Consider the following 21719-nt stretch of genomic DNA (forward strand, 5'->3'; position numbering starts at 1 on the left):
TTGTATTTTTTTAACAATAAATAATTTATTCAGATTAAGGCTGTGATTTATAGGCTTTATAGATATTACCAGTATTATGAATTAAGATTTATAAAATGTATAGGTATTATTATAGTAACACATACATTATACTTACACACACACACACGCATATATATAATGTATTATATATAAAACACAATAATTATAAGTATAAATAATATAAATTGTAATAGATGGTATTGCATTGAATAAAATAGTACAAAATAAAACAGTAGAATATTTTATAACCTTATATAACTAATTTATTGTGGTATTATAAAAATAAAATTATCACAGTTTTTTTTTAAAATTTAACTCTAAACATTTATTGTACTGGGTTATTGACTAAACATCAAATATATTAACCATTTTAATATTAAGAAGTTTATGCATAATATAGAATATATATATTCATAATAGTATAGTTACTTAACGTGAAATATATTAGTATAAGTAATATTAAATAAATGAAAGTAAATAGTAATTATTTTAATACTAGATATATTGAGTTATTTATAATTTAAATATAATCTAACTCTATAAATTCTAAAACCAAACATGGAAATATTATAGTTTTGAATCAGCTAATATGGAGAATAGTCTTTTTTAATCAATGGCGGAGGTACATTACTTGTAGTAGAGTTTGAACGACCCTCTGTTAAGTAGCCACCAACACTTTGAACACCTAAAAATAAAATAATATAAAAGTAAATATGTTTTTTTTCATTCAAAATGAATCTTGTCATTTTTTTTTTAATTATACATGTAACATGATACCATAACATACCCATTAAATAAGGCATTGAAGGCGCACTTGAAATGAACAGATCATGATTTTGATCTTTGTAAGCAGACCATGCAGGAAGTTTATCCAATTGTGCTTGAACTAAACTACCATATGATAAACTTAAAGACATTGTTTTTAATGCTTTTACAATCTGTGCTTTAGCTCTGGCACTTCCATTAACTCCATCTAATCGACCATCAAGTAATCCAACTAAATATGATATTAAGTCTGTATCTAATGCCTAAAAATATTTTCAAATTGTCAAAATTTATTAATACATAATTTTTTTATAAATTATAACTAATATTTTATACCTGTTTTACAAGATAATCTTTTTTTGCTGCAAACATTCGACTGAGTGTTTCAGATGTAACAAAAATCAAACTAGAATTTTCTTGCATTGCTTTTTTCATTGGACCAATGCATTCAGTTTGAGATATACACCCAACACATGTCTAGTTATAATTATAATATAAATAAGTAACAGATTTACAATTATTGTGTTAGTTATTAATTATTAATACATGACACAATTAAAAACTAAAACATTAAAAAAAATTATAATTAGATTTTAGGATAATGGCTTAGTTGAGTATTTTCTTACCTTCACCAAACTTTTAAAGTTTGTTTATTATTTAATGAATATTACTAAGCAATGCTTTATTAGGAAATTCTAAGAATTTGAAGAGTTATGAAGTGAAAAAAAATATCAAAATAAGTAATAATCCATTTAGTATAAAAAACAAAGGAGAAAATGCACTTTACCAACCCCTTCACGATTTTCAATTTTTTTTTTCAGACGACTTGTTTTTTTATGCTTAAAATGATAGTGTATTTTTTTTTTCCCTGGAAACCATTATTTTGAAAGTCATAGCCTTCCAAAGTTTGCGATTTTATGTTTATACGCATGTGCGCAACACCACTACTTTACTGCCGCAGTATGGGCAGTGATTACACAGTTTGCGGCACTCGTTGCTGCGCTCCTCGATGCCGTAGTTCCACTTCACAAATTGAAAATATCCCCCCCGATTTGCTGTGTAAAACCACCTTGAGTAGGCCTCAGAATTAAACAAAGTTGTTAAAAAGCATATAGTCTGCTAGCGTTGTCACTTGCTCGCTGCGCTGTGCTCGGACAAAAAATTCTGTTGGGATAGAGGAAACTGAGGAGTCCGAAAGTGAAAATTAATCACTTAGTGGAGATGATGAATATGTGATATAATTTTGTATAATTTATAATTTGTATAAATTAAAAAATAGTATTAAATATATTTTACATTTTTACAGTAATAATTTATTATTTATTTTAATTGGGTTAATATACCTAGTCTAATTAGATACTCAACTATAGTTTATATTTCACCTTAATAATGATCTGATTCATAATATTATTCACCCAAAAAATGATTATGGCCCACAATTTGTTAAAATACGTAAAAAAAAATATTAAAATTTCTTATAGGTGCTGTGAGTGACAGTCAAGTAGCGTTCGCGCAAGCGCATAAATGTAAAATCACAATTTTTTGAAGGCTATAACTTCCAAAATAATGGTTTCCCTGGGGGAAAAAAAACACCATCGTTTTAAGCATAAAAAAACAAGTCGTATGAAAAAAAAATTTGAAAATAGTGAGGGGGTTGGTAAAGTGCACTTTAGCCAAAACAAATTACGAAAGTGATAAAATAATAGTTTTAGGATTATAACAATATTAAAATATTAAAATTAATTAATTTAATATTTATAGAAAATAATATTTAAATAATATTGTACCTCATTAAGTGATAACTGATGCAATATCATAAGCACAGATTTTGGTACATCAGGATTAGACAACAATGATAATTGAAAACAAAGACGGGGAATATGACCTAATGCTGGAACTTGGTCACTGAGATGAGGCTGTGCTTCTAATAATTTAACAATTGATGTTGTTACTATTTCTAATTTATCATTCTGAAATAATAAAATAACAGTATAAATTATTATTTAAAACTTTTATATGTATAAAAAAAAATAGTTCTGATTAAATCAAAAATAAAATAAAATAAGTACGTCAATTTAAATAATTTTATCAATATAATTTAATAAAATACCTTTTCTTTTGTCATGGAACTAATGCATGTGTCTAAAAGTTCAGATAAAAATTCTTTTGGTCTTCTAACATTCCAACCAGGGTTATTATTAAATAATCTTAAATAGACCCCAGCAACAACAGTTTCATTTGAAGGTGATGATAAAACTAAACTGGTATCTGGTAACTTTATAACACCTTTAGGATTTTGTCGAAGAGCTAAGTAATGTCTAAAGTAAATAAAGAATAAGTTTAATATTAAATTATAGATGAGGTTAATACATTTCTTACTCTCTGCATATTTTATTCACATTTCCAAAAATATGATTTCTTGATTTTTCATTCCAGACAAGTTCTGGATTTTCTTGATCATTATCTAATAGTCTAACAGTAGATGATGGTAAATCTCTCATAGTATCTACGATTGCTAATGGTAAAATTTGTGCCAATGCTAAACGCAATCTTGGGCCACTTAATTTTTCAGTCATCAAACGGCTCAAAAACATTGCACTTTTGTCTCTTAGACCAGATTCATTATCACCATTACATAATAAATCAACAGCAAACAAATGTCCTCCTTTATTAAGTATATCTTTTACAATTGTTGAGGATGTTGATAATGTGATAAGAATATCTAAAATGATCATTTGGTCTGATGGAGTTGAGTACAAACATAGTAAAACATAAATGACTACTCCAGAATTAGCAATATCTGTGATACATTCATTATTTTTGGTCACAGTTAAAATTATGTTCAAAGCACAATGCTGAACTGTTCGAATAGTTTCAACGCGTAATAAACTGAATATTAAATCGAAGTAACCAATACAACTCACTTCAAGACCTATATAATATAAAATTAATTTAAAAATATCATCAAATAGTAAACACACATCCATTTAAAAACATACTTACCAGGATTATTTAAAATTAAATTATTAAGTGCATTCAACACCATTATAAAATTGTTGACACGTTTTTCATCCAAAATATTGTTCAGTGGGTTATTGACTTTTATATATTCTAAGAGATCCAACAAAAATACTTTGGGATTCTGTAAATATATTATTAATTTATGTAAATTAATAAATAAGTCTCATAACTAAAAATAAGTTTATGCTCTAAATTCAAATAATTGAAATAAAGTATTTACTTTGATTATATATTGAGGTTGTTCATTAAATACTCTAATAAATATATTGCCAACAATTAATTCATTTCTATGGCTAGAAAATGTTAATCCAATTGTTTCTAAATTAACAGGTTCTTTCTGATTACACATAGTATCCAGAAAATCACTCAGTTCAGCTCTTGTACTATTATCCCAAACCATGTAGGGGGTTTCACAATTACTACCAAGTGTTTTTAGCAACTAAAAGTATATATAATATATAAATTAATTTAATTTAAATAATAAAGAAAAAAAATTACTTGATGTGGGTTCTCTTCAGACAGCTGTTCTGCTACATAAGGTGTTAGTAATTTTTCAAATAGAGATTTAGCCACTAGGTTTTCAGGAGTAGATAAATCACCAACATAATAACCACCTAATCTAGCACATGCTTTAACTGATAATTTAGCTAATCTATTAAGCACTTCCTAAAAATTAAATTAACATTTAAATTTTAGTTTTTGATAATTATAAGAATAAAATGTATGACATTATCTTACTTGATTATTAGCTTCTTCTGATCGTTCAACTCCACATTCTTCTAATGTATAATCATAAAAGAACATGAATGTTAATAAATGCCAAATTGCACCTTTTTGTAGAAAACTCATTTGTAGATTTGAATCAGACGCCATTGCAGAAATACAGTCCACTGCTTCACAATGTAATTTTGGTAAATTCTAGAAATTTAATAAAATTATATTATATAAAAATTGTATTAAACAATGAAATAAATTATGAATATTATGTATTTTCAAAATAGTATTGCCTAAATTAAGTAACTTTACTAAGTATATAACAACTAAAGAATTAAAGTAAATTATATTTACTGATCTTATAATAATAATAATAATAATATATATGCATACCTTAAAATATAATATTCTAGTGATATCATTCACTAGTTGAGGCAATTGAGAAAATGTATCTCGGCACATAGGAAATTGAGATGCAACTTTAAAACATAGAGTGCAGTATGTACACACTGATACTGCCATATCTGTCTGTATTGATGATTTATTTAGTACAGAAACACATCTAGAATAGGCTCCAAGCAAATCCTAAAACCAAAAAATATTTTACTATGGTAAATGGTAAATTTTTTATTAAAAAGATTATTATTTATTTAGTTTTATTCTAAGTATTTTTTGAACAAAAAAAAAAAAAAAATGATGATTATTTTTTTATTAATATTTAGTTTTAAAATTAACACATTTTTTTAATATGTAAACTTGTGAGAAAGCATGGATCTAATGGTGACATAGGCTTGCATAGACATTGTTGGCAGGGGGGCAGAATTTTTAGTAATACAACCAGGTCAATTATTATTGTATTTTAAAGATAATTGATTTATATTAGTTATAATTTAAGATACAATGCCTAATATTTGTAATTTATATACTATATTTGGAGAAAGAAAATTAGCACTCAAGAGGAGTAACCTCACTGCTCTTACTTATGCGTACACCTATGAATGGCAGAATAGTTAGAAGATATCTATTTTATCATATGTTAAAATATGGAATTAACATAATAAACACAAAATAAAGACACTATTTAAATTTTAAGCAGGATCAAATTAAAATACTTATGTATACTTAAATAAGTCTGAAAAAAATTAATCATATTTGAATTTAAAACACATAAAATATATATTTCACTAACAATAAATCCATGTTCTCGATTGAGTTCTTCTGCATTCAATGCTGAACATTTGACTGTATGGTATGTAAGCTCACTTGCAGCTGCAAGTAACATGTTACCCTTAGAAAATAATTGTTCATCACTTGCTTCTAACCTTATGGTTTGAACTAATTGTTTGTATCCAGCATACTTATAAGGTTCAAGATCTGTAAATATATAAATAAATAACCTATTATTCTATTAAATTTTTAAATACAATATAATTAATATGACAAACCTTTAGAATAACGGTGAAATAAAATACTTTGGGTTTGAAGTATTAAAAGAATATTATTAGGGTTGGGACCATCATGTACCCATGGACTTCTACTACAAAGAAAATCATATGCTCTATTTGCCGCAACAAATATTTCCTAGAAAATATTTATTAATGTACTTATATTTTCATGAAAAACATTTAAACATAGTTAACTATGAAGTAACCTAGTCAAATTTTTTATGAAATATTAAATAATATATTCTTATTCTATAATTAGTTAACCTAACCTTTAGGATATTTATGACACAAGTTATTAATTATTTTTTTTATTGTTTAATATATTTATCCTGTAACATTTTACTTGGGATTTCTTTTAGGTTTTTTTTTTTTTTTTAATAAATTAATTTTTAATTTAAAATAAAACAATATATTTTATTGAAAATGTTGATATTTATTAGTAATAAATTATTACCAAATAAATAATAGGTAACTGTAATAATTGTTAAGGTTAGATAAATTATTTAAAGCTTACTGTAGAAAACCCTTTATTCAATGAGATTATCAATCTCAAACTATTAATAATTAAAAAAAAAAACAAATACTACAATTTTAAAACTAAAAACTTTACTAATCAATAGAATAGTTAATGACCTTGATAAGAATTTGTGTATCAATCAAATTATAAAAAGTCGATATGTGTTAATAGAAATGATTAAGGAAACTTTGATGTAATATTGATAATATAAATTAATTAATGCTATTGTATAACTAGAAAATTAAGTGAATTTTTTTAACTGTGTAAGAAATTTTATTTATTATTATTTATTACTATAAATTAATATTATTAAATTAATCTATAAGAATTCCATATACCAAATACGAGCATAGCTCAGTCGGTATCACCTATTAATATTATTATTGTAATTATAGTAATTATGCTGAATAAAATAAATAAATATAAATAATCATTATTTAAAATATTAATAATCTGATTCAGTGTTTCTAAAACCTGTGGTACATGAAGAAAATCTCCCTTTATAAAAATAATTTTATGACTTATGAATCATTGTTAACTTTAAATATTACTTAGTTAACAAGGGTTATGATAAGCAAAAAAATAGGGTATTATGGTAGTGATATATAAAGATTTTTACACTGTGAAGGTGATACATGGATATCAAAAGATTGAGAACTGCTGATTTAATTTATCTATACATTCTTTCTTTTTATCTTATTTGCTTAGGCCTTAAAACATTACTAGTTAACTACTAAATGAATATTTTTCCACAGTTCAGCTTCATTGTTTAAATATATATTTTGACACAGTCTTCTCATTTAAATCATAGACTCCTTAAAGGTCTTTTTCCTCTTTAATAACTAACTTAACTAATACAAGATCAGCTTAATTTTATCTAATTGAACATATTTTTTTGGCCAATAATTATATATTCTATTTAATTATTATTAACAATTCATTTAACTTTCTTTGCAAAGTTTCTCTCTCAATCTTTTATCATTTCTCCATAATTTTCTAAAAGTAATGTCATAATTGAAAACTGGAAGTCATATTGTTTATTGTTCTAGAATATTCATGTCAACTTCAAACTAACTCATCAATGTAAACAGTATTAAAATTTATATATTAATTAATCTTAAATAACTAATAATTTGAACTAAATTAACAATGGACAAATTTAAATTTAAAAAGGGAATACTACTTACACGCCCTTTAGGGTTTTTATCAGGATGATTAGCTTGGGCAAGTTTATAATAGGCTTTTCTAGTAGTGGCTTCATCATAGTGATGTCCTCGTTCTAAACCTAAAGACACATATGCATCATCTACAGACATAATAGGTGGCTTTTTTTCTACTTCATTTTTCCAAGCTTCTAGTACGTCCTTTAAAAGTGTTATCTAAAAGCAAATATAATAAAAATTAATACAATTTTATGCTCATTTAAATAAACTAAAACAAACAAATATAACATACTGGATCATTGATTGGCCAGTCTGGAAACCTTTGTACATCACACAAATGTCTTAAATAGAATATATTACAAAATAATTCTGATTTCAGCTGTGGATAACGTATAACTGGTATAGCACAATATTGGTAGTACGCTCTATTATTTCCACGAAGTTTGGGAGTAAAATCAGCAATATGACATGCAATTTTTTCTATTAACATTCGTCTCATTTCAGCATTCCAAATAGCTTCTGGAGTATCAAATTCTCCTAAAAATATTTGAGCAAATTTCTCAGGGCCATGGTTTTCTAAATAAAACACCATTGCTTCAGGCAGTAAAGGTCCAAGTACACTTCTTTGCATAAGTTCTCCACTTTGTACCTATTAAATTTTAAGTTTGTATTAAACTATAATACATTTAATTAAAAAATATCCTTACTTCTTCGTTTCGAAAAGCTTGACAAGTATGAGTAAGCCTTAAAAATTTAGCAATTGGCAAAATATTTGAACCTGTGTACATCAGTAAAAAGAAAAATACTCCAGTCATATATAACTTAGCTGCATTTGGATTGTCTGATGCAATTTCACACAGTAAATGTGCTACTTTTTCAACAAGGATAGGATCAAATGTTAAAAGAAGTTGAACCACATGGGGCAGATGAAGAGAATCAGTTAAAGCTCTTCTGATACGTGCAATTGGCCAAATAATTGCTCCATCATTATCTCTAATATAAAAACATTTAAAGAATTAAAATCAATAACTTTTTATTTACTTAAAAGAAATATCCAAAATCTTGTTATAATTAAAAAAACCAGTAAATTAATAATTTATAAAGTTGATACTAATAAAACATTAGTCAGAACCTAAAATTTAACATAATAAAATTTATATGAAATAATATCAATATAGTTGAATCAATAATATTTATTATTAAAATTATATTATGTTGTATCTAAACAAGATACATTAAGTTTAAAAAATATTACCTGCTGGGATAATATTGACACATTTTTATCAACATAGAAAGTATTAGAGAGGCAAGATCACTTTCATTCATATAACTTTGATCTTTAGCCAGTACTGTCCATTTGAACTGACTTAACTTAAAAAGAGGTTTCCATCCCTCTAATCCAGGAGTCCAACATTTTGACATAGGTTTTAAAATACCTTCTTTGTATAAATCTTTCATCTAATAAATTAAAAATAATTTAATACAAAGTATAATATAATTTTTTTTAGTTTATACCTCTTGAAAAGTAATAGGACCATTGGATTTATCACCACTACCAAGCCCATAATACCATTGTTTTTCATTATCGTGTAACATATCACTGCCAGCCTCTATCACATTTGTTTGTGTAGGAACAACAGCTCTTGTTGTATGTAAATGTGCTAATGTTAGTAAATCAACAAGAACAGTTACACCTTTAGATTCAATTATATCTTTAACATTCTGTTTGTTTAGTACAAGTTTGTTAAGAAATAAGAGCAACCTGTCTCTTTCAAGTTTTTCAACAGTCTAAAAAAATTATAAAATAAATTAAAATTTTATAAAATTCACTATATAATTTAACTAGTTTGATAATTTTAAAATATTTTTGTATTCTGGAAGCTATATATCCCAGCAAATAGAGCAGTAAACTATTGAGTATAAAATATAATAAATATACATTAAAATAGAACTTGACTCACTTTTTCTAATTTTACTAGAATGTATTTTGTGTCAGTAAATGGTCCAATTTCTTCAAAATATTGTCCATAAATGACAGTCATTGCTTGAAGACACAAGCATTTCATTTCTATTTTTAAAGCTAATAAAAATCGATGATATAAATCATAAAAAAATCGAAATCTGCAAAAAATTAAGCATTAATACAAATTAGATAAGTAATTTTATAATTTCTTACGGATTTTTTATCGCAAAGTCTATATTTCCATCTAAAAGTAATCTCAAGTAGTATCCATCAATACAAACTTCATCTTGTAAACTAGGATATAGTACCTCAAATTCATCATGATTCCAAGCAATTAAACTATTAGTAGTAAGTTGACGATCTGAATTAAATGCTTGAATTTCTTTTTTTAAAGCATCATGGAGTTCTTCTCGGGTCTATCATAAATTTAATCAAAAATAAAAATTTAATATTAATATTTTATTTAAAAATAAGTCTACACATGTTAGCATAATATATAAATTTTATGTTATGAATAAAAGCAAGTATTTATAAAAAGTTTTGTTGAGTAGGATGCAGAACCTGCTCTATTGTCTCCATCATTCAAACATACATCATGCAATGCCATACCAAATATATGATTATCACCAGAACCAATTTTATTTATTAGCTTTATCAAAAGGAATTGACCTATTATAAAATATATTATTTAGAAAATGTCATTGGTCTTCAAATGATATTTAAATTAAAAAACGAATTATAAGCATTTCAAAATGTTAATATTTTAAATAATATTACATTAAAGGTGTTTTTAACTCATATTACAATTTAAATATTAAGTAAAGCTTTTAAAATATTTTAGAAAATATTCTTATCTTTAAGTTTGATAATAGGTCACATCACTCTAGTATTAAAGCTAAAAAAACAAAATTGGTAAATAATATATTATACATTTGAAATACAGAGACAATATATCCAGATTCAAAATCTTCTTAATGACACTATACTTGGATTGTTTTCATCACTAAATTTACTTAAGGTAACCTGATTAACAAACATAATTTGAAGTAAATATTGTTTATAAATAAGTCGAGGTAATTTTGAATTGTTACACAAGCTTATTATAAAACAATCTATAAAAAGGTGTTAGTAAATTTACTCAGTATAATATTTTTAATTGTTGATTTTAATTTATGCTAAGGATTTGAGCAATATTCTTTGATTGAAAATGGTCTAAAGAAATTTCAGGTTTTTTTAATTTGTTAAGTAAACATGAATTATTAAATTCATTGCTTTTAAAATGAATCCCATTTTCTTAATTTAATTTATCTTAATATTCTTTTTTTTAAACCTAAGACGAGAACATAATTCATAATATACAATGATTATATAAAAAAAAAAATAAAAAAAATACCTGATGATTCCATAACAGACTAGGAGAAGTATGATTTTTATTAAACTTGTTATAAAATAATTTCCAATTTGCTTGACTTTTAATTCTTTCTCTGCGTCTTCTTAATACAATTGGACGGGCTTGCAATTTATCTTCTTTTCTTTCTAAGCCTAATGATGCTCCCCAGTGACCTAAAGCAATTTCAACTTCTTTTTCTAATGTGCGAAATTTTCTTTCTAGCGCTGCCAAATGTGGATTTCGTTGATTTTTTGCTGCATGATCTTGAGCAAGTTTTAGATTATCTCTAGTCATTAAATGATCTTCATTATCATCCATTTCTACGGATTCACTTGATTCCAAAAATCTTATTAGACCTGAAGGCTAAATACATAAACATAAATTATTATAACAGTAACCTGAATGTGTTTGAACATAATATCAAATTTACCATTAATCGGGCTAATAAGTCCATAGCAATAGTATTATTAGTGACCCACAGTCCAACCAAATGCCTAGAAAGTTGTCTATGTACAAGCATACGTCTATTATCATCATGAGTAAACAATGCTGTTAGTAAATGACTAGGTAATGCTGCTTCAGCTAATGCTAATTCTTGCATTCTTCCAGATATTTCAGCATCACCTTCTTCTATTATTGCTCTCATAACTAATCCTGCACCTTTTACAACAGTTAGTGATGGATGCTAAAAAAAATAAAAATTCAACAATTTATATCAGTTACTGATAAAATAATAATAAATATTAATAATTTGATACATTTTAATATAGTTATTTAAATTCATATCTTATTATTAATTATTTTCTAGTCATGTATTAAAATAAAAATAGTAATAACAGTATTTAAAAAACACAAAATAAATTAATCAAAAATTATAAATCATTTATATATTTGATTATTTCATCTTTAATTACTTGAATAAATAAATAATTAAATTTTTTTAATCAAAATAAATAGATATATATTTATTTTACATAATAAATAATATTAAAATATTTAAGATTCAATACATAGATTTTAATGCTTATTAAATAATTATTTTATTATAAAAGTAAAAAACTTTTTTAGAAACTAATTTTTAAATATGAAATTATTTACCTGAAAAAGTTGAAATAGATATCTTCCCCGTTTTGCCACCAACGCTAATAATGTATCAAAATGTGTACCATCAGTTGTTTCACTGTAGGGAACACAAAGTGCAAAAGTAAGAATATCTAACATAGCAGATACCACCAACGCTCCTGTACCACGTTTCTTAGAAAATAAAAGGAAGTATTGTTAAATTTATTATTTTTGCTTATATTGTACAAATATAAAACTTACTATATGTTCTACCCACATATCAAGCAATGATTCTAAAAAGCTAGAGGTAGATAAAAGGGATGATTTATTGAGTTGCTCTTGTCTTATATCACTATCACGATGCATAGGTTGCATGAGGGTACATATCATATCTAAAGCAGCATGAGTGATAGCTTCGTGATCCCTTTTTAAAGCTCGAGTTACTTTTCTTCCAAGTTTGTCTTTAAGCCTAGAAAATATTTTATTTTAATTTGTATAATAAATATGTATATATATTAAAATAATAGTATTTAGCTTGCATGCTTCCTATAACAAATACAATTTTACAATCATATATTTCTATAATATTAATGGTGAAAAAACTTTTTATTCAACTTTAAAATTATTTTTATTGTTTATAAATTTGACAACTATAAATTAGAAGAAATAGAAAATTGTATATTATAATTGATAAATTGCAGTTAATCATAATTGTTTAAGCATTTACATACATGGAAGAAAATACTTTTTTTATTTTTGCCAAATGGCTTTAAACATAATTATCAACAAACACAACTTGTACACAAATAAAATAATATTTAAAGGCAACGTTAATAAAAAATTAGTAATTTAACTGTAATGCTGACTGAAAGATTAAAATCTATTAAAAAATAAAATGCAAATAACGTCAATGGATTAATCCACAATTAATATGTTAATCAGCATTACTATTTATGAATTCATGATTTTTACATTTTATCATCAAGTAGTATAAAATATAAACCTACATAGATTTTTTTTATTTCAGATACAGCATAAAAATAAATCATTCAAAGCTTTATTATTATTAGCTAATAATAATAATTACAAATAAATTGTATTTAGAGATATTAATTTCTTAAAAAATCATAATGTATTTTAAATATGCATTTGAATTAATCATATTTATATCAAATTATTATTCAATGAAAAATAATTGGTTCAAAATATTCTTCTTAATCCAATCATGACTATTTAATTATTATTATGATTTTTTTTATTAGCTATATTTTAAATCTGTATTAATAATTTGAATAACAATAAATCAATAAATATATTGTGTATAAATAATCTGCTGTATACATGCAAACGTTTATAATTAAATTCTAAGAGCATTTCATTATTTTATGCATAATAATTATCTATTATTAGATGCAAGCACAATAAGTTTTATTTTATAATACTGTTCGTTGTTGATAATAAAGTGTCATCAAATATTTTAGTACCTAATATTAGAATAATATAAAATACAGCTTGCATACAAAAAACATACTACATACTCTGGTAACATGATAAAAGTAGAAAAGCCAGCTTTAGTAGCAAATAATCTTCTTAAAGCATGAAATTGGGCCTCTAGTTCATGAACTGGAATCTCATTCTGATCACCTTGATGAGCAATTATTGATGTAAGAGCCATGACTATTAGTTTTTCTTTATTTTCAGTAAATAGTTTCTACAAATTGAGAAAATTCACATTAAAAATCAATATTAGATTATATATTTTTGTTAATGAATAATCTATATAATCTTGTAACTGCAATTAAAGTAATTACTAAGCATGATAATTATTTGATATCACTAATTTAAAACTTAGTATTCAACTACATAAATAAAATAAATCTGAATAAAATACAAAAAAAATTAAAGACATTGAAACAAATAACAAGTTAATAATCTTATAATTATGTAATAAAAGAATAATTTAGAAAAATATAATTTTAACCCAACATATTTTACTTAGTCATTATTAATGTACTTGTTGAATAAACATATTTTAAAGACATTTTATTAAGTAGGTAGTAGTTAAACTGTATTGAAATCAGAAATTATTGTAAGTATTTGTAACTATATGTAAGATCTTATAAATAAATACTTAGTGAATAATTTTATACACGATTTTCTTAAAAAAAAAAGGTTGACATTATTCATCTTGTATTTTTTCATGATAAAAAAAAAGTATTTTAGAAATAATAGTAAAAAAGTTTTATTTAATGTAAGGCATTGTTATTTTTATTAATAGTTGTATAACTCACATCTTCAGAAACAGAATGTATTAAGCCACTATACTCAATATTAGCATTAAATCTGTCTAAAACTTCAGCAAATGACTTTCTAGGTGGAGGTTCTTTGATACACTTTAAATGGTTAGATTCAATCTAAACAATAAAAGAGAATACATTTATAACATAAATTACTTAAAAAATTGAATAAACCATCTTACTTCTTGATCAGGTGATACATTAAAAGGTATAAGTCTTTTATCTCGAGGAGTAGGAGAAAGTTTTACATGTATATGATGATTTCCAGATGACCTTACACTATCTAATAAAGTAGCCAGCAGGGAATCTCTGTAAATTTAATAATAATTATTATTATGTCAAATATTTATCAGATGAGCTAAACAAGTACCTATTGGTAGCAGTGTAAGAACGACATGATGAATCTGCATATTCAATACAAAACTGTTGGGCATCAACTGGATCTCGTATTAAAGCAAAAACAGATGACAATGGCCTTAATGTGACAACTGTGTAGGTTTGGGGATCTCTCTCCAGTAAACAAACTTCACTTAAGCAAAGTAATCTCCGTTGTGGACATTCTTGGTGTCTAGGAACACCTATTTTTTTTACTTGAAACTCACAGACAGATGTAACATGTTCATCTGAACTATATCGTCCTAGTCTTTTGGTCAAAAAATCATCATGTGTTATACTATGTCGAAAAAATTCAATAGGAATTTGTAAGTATATCATAGCTCTTTCTTTGACTTTTTGAAATATTTCTTCTCTATTAGAGCTGATGAATAAATGCTAAACAATTATAACTTATTAATAAATAAATACTAAACTTAAAATGTTTATATTTTTACCATTCTTCCATAAGGTCGTGATATAATAACAAAACCATCTGGAATGTCTTCAACATGCTGTAATGCTTCTATGTCCTTATAACGATAACTAGCAAGAACTTGAGCAGTTGCAGTATCTAACTGATCAATAGAAATAGGAGTAACACTTATAGTTACTGGAAGTCGAGTATCAGACCAATGGTACTTCAAAGCTTCATAATTCTAAAGTTATTGAATATATAATAACTAACAAATCTAAAATTTTATATAATAAAATTAAAAGAAATTATATTTTTGTAACATACATAAATATCTTCTTGACCACGTTCAGAAAATTGATGTCTGAACTTGAGAGCATCAGTTAATAAATTTGAACGAAAATCAGTTGAAAATTTAAATTTATCAAGTTTGTTTTTATCTCGAACAGATAACACAAAACCACCTGCATTTTGTGGATCCACTTGTATAGATATTATTTGGTTATATGAGTATCGATTAGTTATTTCTAAGCTATTTGGATTATATGTGGTGATGCCATGAGTACCAACACTAAATATTCTTTTATATCTAAAAAAGATAAAATATTTTAAGTGGAATAAATAAACATTAGAGTACTATTGTTACATACTTGCCCCTCCAAGAATGTTTTGTTACAAAGTAACAAACAACATCTGTGTTATTTGGAATGGGTAACATATTATCATCTAAAACAGACAAATATATTGTAATAAACAGAAGATGTCATAAAATAAGTATCAAATTTTTGATACATATACAGGGTGTTACATTTACTAAGAGTATTAATTTATTTATAATTTAGTTAATTAAAAATTTTTTATACAGGACAAAAAATATTTATGCAATTATAAACTTAATATTTTAAAAATATATTTTATACTTACATTAGTAGTTGTATTAAAAAATCTTATATTAATGTGAAAAATAATAATTGACACAATATGTTGGGTAAATGAAAAAAAAGATAGATATATATAAAGTCATTTTTTAAGCATGCTCACTCCATTTTCATACTTAAATTATGTATATATTCAAATTTTAATTTTTGGAATTTTTAAATGTAATTAAAGAAAATATTTTAGAGTACTTCGATTTTTCACAACATTTAAAGAGTATACAGTGGTGATACTAACTTTAGTTTTTCAAACAAGATCATACATGTTTGTTTTAAAGCAAAATGTAAATCAGCTAATTTTTTTGAAAACTTTAATGTATTGTAATTGAAATTTGAACAAAAACTTTGAAGTTATTCTCTTTTAAATACTAGGGAATAAGGATAATAGTCTATTATACTAAATACTTAAAATGGATACGAGCTCAATAATACTAATTCGGTATACAATAAAAAATATTTGTTAATAATTACTACTTATTACTAAATGTTTATGAATTAATATTGCACCTGACAATTTTCAAAACAAAGGTAATTTTTATAAAACAATTTAATTTTAATTTTATTGTATATGTTATCTTATAACCTTAAGATATAAACATCATCCTTATTCCCTAGTATTTAAAGGAGAATAACTCTGGAAGTTTTCGTTCAAATTTTGATTATAATACATCAAAGTTTTCAGAAAAACTAACTGATTTACATTTTGCTTTAAAACATTTATGATTTCGTTTGAAAAACCAAAGTTGGTATCGCCACAGGATACTTTTAAATGTTGTGAAAAATCTAAGTACTCTAAAATATTGTCTTTAATTACATTTAAAAATTCCGAAAACCAAAATTTGAATATATGCATAATTAAAGCATAAAAATGGGGTGAAAATGCTTAAAAAATCATTCTGTGTATAACTAATAGATAATGTTCATAAAAAAATTAATACATCAGTTCAAAAAAAAAAATAATTAAGGAAAATTTATGGAAAACAAAATTAAAAAACATTATAACTATTTAGAACAGATGATTACCTACATTATATGTAGACATACTTATAAGTAGGTACTACTAAAAGTATTTCTTTTTTAAAATTATAAATATTTAATAGTAAGAAAATATTTAAAAACAATTAGGTATACCCTTTTAATTGATCTATCTTTTAGATTGTAATCATTGTAATATGTTACTTATAAAATGTTTCAATTTTATTTAACTTATTTGATAATTTTAGTGAAAATATATTATTTTGGATAAAACAACATTTTTTTGTAAATTTCTAAACAAATCTTTAAATGTTTAAGATTAAAATTATGATAATACAAATATTAATGGAAAATGTTAATTTTCATTCATTATAAATTATATAACAATTTATCATAAATAATTATTTAAATCAATATTGGTGTATAGACAATTAAATTTAATCTTAAACAGAAGTTCAAAGCCCAGTATAAAATATATTTTAAAGAGAACCATCCAATATATTTAACTAAATTAAAAATGTCATTGTTACAATATAATTAATCTCACATACAAAAGTGCATAAAAGAATAAAAAAAAAAGACTGATACAAATAAAATTTCATACTTCCTGGCATTGAAAAGCTTTGAAGATACAGTTTCAATAAATCATTGTAAAGTAATGTACAAGTTCCTAAATTTTAATATGTCAAATGTAAATTGTATTACTAAACGTTGAATAATAACACACACTAGTTGTTAGCACTTAGGAGTTAGTAGTTTAATTTCAACATTTATTTTTATCAAAATACAAATTATAAACTTTTAGTCGACAATACGACACTACGGTGTACGACAATCGCAGATTGATAATATTTCAATGCTACCTACCAAACAGTGAAAAACAATTTTTGATATCACTAGAAAATAAACGGTTATCAGACCACAGATATGTATATATATCTGTGCTATTGAGAAAATTACAACTGATAAGAAATCTCAATTTGTAATTTGTTATATCAGTAATATTAGTACTTATGCGTTATGCATGCATAAAATTTTTCGCTTTGAGTACAAAAGTATTTACTATTTAGTATTTAGTATAGTAGTATAAAATATAAATACTATAAGTTTTTAACTAATTCGTCTTCCGTGAATCTAACATCTATTATTATTATACCATTCAATATGCAAATATTGTTTAATTTTAGTATTTGTACGATTAACTTAACTTAAAGTTAAATATTTTTATACTTTTAAAATAACACAACAGTGGAAAAATAAAGAGTTTAACATTGTATTAAATGACTGAATCAATAGACAAATCCAAAAGAAAACAATTTGGTAACAGGTTTTTAAAAACCGATGATGACGTTTTTAAACATAACGCTTGGTAAGAATAATTAATAATTTTATCGAAATTGTTAACTGTACGTGTTTATATTAAATACCAATTTAATTTAATTTTTATTCATAATTATTTTAAACTCAAAAACATTACTAATAAATTATGTAATTTTGTATCCTACTGATGTGATTAAATTCACCACTAAATCCTTGTTATTTAGTAATAATTTTTATGTTTAGGGATAATGTGGAATGGAATGAAGAACAAGAACTACATGCTCAGTCACAAGTATGTGCGCACATGGAAACAAAAATGCCTTCAGAAAAGGCTGCCGATTTAGAAGAGAATGCTGATGAATATTGGGATAAGTTTTATTCTATCCACCAAGAAAAGTATGTATTATTTATGTAAATATAGATATTTTTACTTTTTTTTATGTGTATATTTCAATTCCCCCTTCAAATGTGCCACGAGTTAGTGTTAGTTTTCATCTCTTTTATATTGTTTATAATGATTATATTATCTGTTTTTCAGTATAATTCTTTCTGGTTAAGTAATAATTGTTTTAAGAATGTATATTGTTGACACAAATATGGTAAAATTGATAAATACTTATATTTTTTAGTTTGTATAGGGTGTTTCATTTAGAACGCCGGATTTAATTTCATTATTACTTTATTAATATTAAATATTAAGAACGAAACAATTATATGAGCATGAAGTATACACACTCCGATTTATGTATGGAATATAATATCTAGCATATGTCCACCTCTGATTCGCTGGCAAGCTTCAGTTCTGGCCTCAAAATTGCCTATCACACGCTGACACATATCCTGGTTTAGTTCACCAATTATATGACGAATTTCATCCTTAAGTTCTTTAATGGTTCATGGTTTATTTTCATAGACGTGACTTTAACGTAACCCTAAAGAAAGAAGTCCAGTGGGGTTAAGTCACATGACCTGAAAATTACTGGGCAATTTAAATCCGGCGTTTCATTAAAAACGCCCGATTTGGCATTCCATAATGACCTCCAAGGTCATGTGACTTAACCCCACTGGACTTCTTTCTTTGGAGTTACGTTAAAGTCACGTCTATGAAAATAAACTATGAACCATTGAAGAACTTAAGGATGAAATTCGTCATGTTATTGGTGAACTAAACCAGGATATGTATCAGCGTGTGATAGGCAATTTTGTGGCCAGAACTGAAGCTTGCCAGCGAAGCAGAGGTGGACATTGCTAGATATTATATTCCATACATAAATCAGAGTGTGTATACTTCATGTTCATATAATTGTTTTGTTCTTAATATTTAATATTACTAAAGTAATAACGAAATTAAATCCGGCGTTCTTAATGAAACACCCTATATATACCATATATATTATTTACTTAATTTATGTGTTTTGACTATTTTGTATTTCATATAAATAGGGCAGTTTTTTAATATAATTTATAACAAATACTTTATTTTTAGGTTTTTTAAGAACAGATGTTGGTTGTTCACTGAATTTCCAGAAATAACATCACTTAAAAATGAAAAACCAAGTTCTATTCTAGAAGTGGGATGTGGAGTTGGAAATTCGGTCTTTCCTATATTATCACACTGTGCAGATAGCAATGTACATGTGTACTGTTGTGATTTTTCTTCAAACGCCATAAAAATCTTAAAAGAAAATTCACAATACAATAAAGAATATTGTACAGCATTTGTATGTGATATAACCAATAATGAATGGGATCCTCCATTTGCTTTGGAAAGTTTGGATGTTATATTGTTGGTTTTTGTTCTTTCCGCTATACAACCTGAAAAGTATTATATAATATAAATTGATTTAATGAAATATTCTATTATACTTGTTATAATTTAAAATTATTGAGTTGCAGATTAAAACATGTGGTAAGTAAATTTTATCAGTACTTGAAACCAGGAGGTATGGTATTATTTCGCGATTATGGTAGATACGACATGGCACAGCTAAGGTTTAAAGAAGGAAGATGCATATCAGAAAATTATTATAGTAGAGGTGATGGGACATTGGTATATTTTTTTACCCAAGGTAAAGTTACAATTATTAACTATTTGGAATAATTTAAAAAAGAAATATAAATAGGTTTTTAATTACTTGAGCAAGACCAGAATTTTTTAATTTATCAACATTGAAATTGCAATTGAATAAGTCTTAATTTCAAAACTCAAATTGTTAAAATGAATACTGATCTCAATTACTGTTACTTCACTGTTATTATTTCACTCAATATTAATTATTAGAATTTAAAATTGGTTTTTTAAACTTTGGAAAACATTGATATTTTATCTGATGTTTATTATATTTTTTCCTGATTTATGCTATTAAAATAAACTATTTTTCTAAACTTTTCTTTTAGATGATGTCAAACAATTGTTTGTAGAAGCCGGTTTTGAACAAGTTCAAAATATTGTTGATCGTCGTATGCAAGTAAATAGAGGAAAACAGTTAAAAATGTATCGTGTTTGGATTCAATGTAAATATAGGAAACCAATTTTATAATAAATCTTGTATATATTGAGTTTGACTAAAAAATGTATGCTAAATTGTATTTTGTATCAAATCTTAATTTCTTTATGTAATAAGACGAAATGCCAGTGATTATTATAAATTACTGTTTAACATTTTAAAAAATATATAAGATGTAAGAATGATAAAAAATTTGAAATAAATATTGTATACATTTTTTTAAAATTTTAGTTTTGCTCATATTGATCATGCATAACATTATAAACTACAAAAATATTATTTCGGATTAAGCTTTTTAAAATGCTCAAACACTCAAACATTTTTTGAAATATTCTTAACTTTTATTTTTATGTGTCAGGTTATATATTTTATTTCAAAAAACAAGATACCAGTTCTGTGCAAAACAAATAGCAGTCATGAATCATGAAGAACCTTAATCATATTTTCCTTTAATAACTTTGTTGTAGTTTATTTCTGAATTTTCTTGACTGAAATTACAAAAAACAAATATTTAGTTACTTATAGAATATAAATGATTAATTTTATATTACCTATTCGTATAATAGTATACAAAGAGTAACAATATAATGATATGCAATTTCTTTATTAGTATAGTGCCTACATTTTTAAATTATTATAATTTAAAAATTGTATATTAGTCATTTGGAAGCACTGGTAATTTCTTATGTATTTGTTTATCCCAAGAAAATAAATCTATAAGCTATCTGAAAAAATACATATTATTTTACTATTGTTTAAACAACAATTTCAAACATTGTGTACCATAAAGTACTCAACATATTCTAACTTTAAAACAGAATATGTATAAAATTAATT

At 24.8% G+C, this 21719-nt stretch overlaps 2 protein-coding genes across 2 annotated transcripts; one reads left to right on the plus strand and one right to left on the minus strand.

Annotated features, from left to right (window-relative positions):
- Positions 1-524: 524 nt before the first annotated feature.
- On the minus strand, positions 525-17669 carry LOC112603725 (dnaJ homolog subfamily C member 13). Its single transcript, XM_025352443.1, has 32 exons — positions 17660-17669; positions 15796-15871; positions 15473-15734; positions 15189-15389; positions 14729-15129; positions 14541-14667; positions 14353-14475; positions 13600-13772; positions 12323-12530; positions 12098-12253; positions 11430-11684; positions 11003-11362; positions 9823-10025; positions 9608-9767; positions 9162-9434; positions 8902-9104; positions 8354-8639; positions 7939-8295; positions 7671-7862; positions 5967-6102; positions 5711-5895; positions 4915-5106; positions 4546-4725; positions 4306-4473; positions 4028-4246; positions 3790-3928; positions 3166-3718; positions 2897-3104; positions 2574-2756; positions 1123-1263; positions 809-1049; positions 525-706 (listed from the first exon to the last, which is right to left on the minus strand). Exons 1-32 carry the CDS (start codon positions 17667-17669, stop codon positions 606-608), a joined length of 6672 nt encoding a protein of 2223 aa, XP_025208228.1. The 3' UTR covers positions 525-605.
- A 452-nt stretch (positions 17670-18121) lies between these two features.
- Positions 18122-20947, plus strand: LOC112603562 (methyltransferase-like protein 2). Its single transcript, XM_025352190.1, has 5 exons — positions 18122-18424; positions 18619-18771; positions 19862-20197; positions 20272-20444; positions 20773-20947. Exons 1-5 carry the CDS (start codon positions 18336-18338, stop codon positions 20913-20915), a joined length of 894 nt encoding a protein of 297 aa, XP_025207975.1. The 5' UTR covers positions 18122-18335; the 3' UTR covers positions 20916-20947.
- The last annotated feature ends 772 nt before the right edge of the window (positions 20948-21719 follow it).

This window comes from Melanaphis sacchari, unplaced genomic scaffold (assembly GCF_002803265.2).
Source record: "Melanaphis sacchari strain LSU unplaced genomic scaffold, SCAv2.0 Contig10_pilon_pilon, whole genome shotgun sequence".
Taxonomy (NCBI): Eukaryota; Metazoa; Arthropoda; class Insecta; order Hemiptera; family Aphididae; genus Melanaphis; species Melanaphis sacchari.

Coding starts and splice junctions, on each gene's coding strand:
- LOC112603562 (XM_025352190.1), top strand. CDS start 18,336: ATGACTGAATCAATAGACAAATCCAAAAGAAAACAATTTGGTAACAGG. Junction 18,772..19,861: donor TATTCTATCCACCAAGAAAA/GTATGTATTATT, acceptor CTTTATTTTTAG/GTTTTTTAAGAACAGATGTT. Junction 20,198..20,271: donor TCCGCTATACAACCTGAAAA/GTATTATATAAT, acceptor ATTGAGTTGCAG/ATTAAAACATGTGGTAAGTA.
- LOC112603725 (XM_025352443.1), bottom strand. Junction 7,863..7,938: donor ACTGGCCAATCAATGATCCA/GTATGTTATATT, acceptor ATTTGCTTTTAG/ATAACACTTTTAAAGGACGT. Junction 6,103..7,670: donor ATAAAAACCCTAAAGGGCGT/GTAAGTAGTATT, acceptor AATATTTTCTAG/GAAATATTTGTTGCGGCAAA.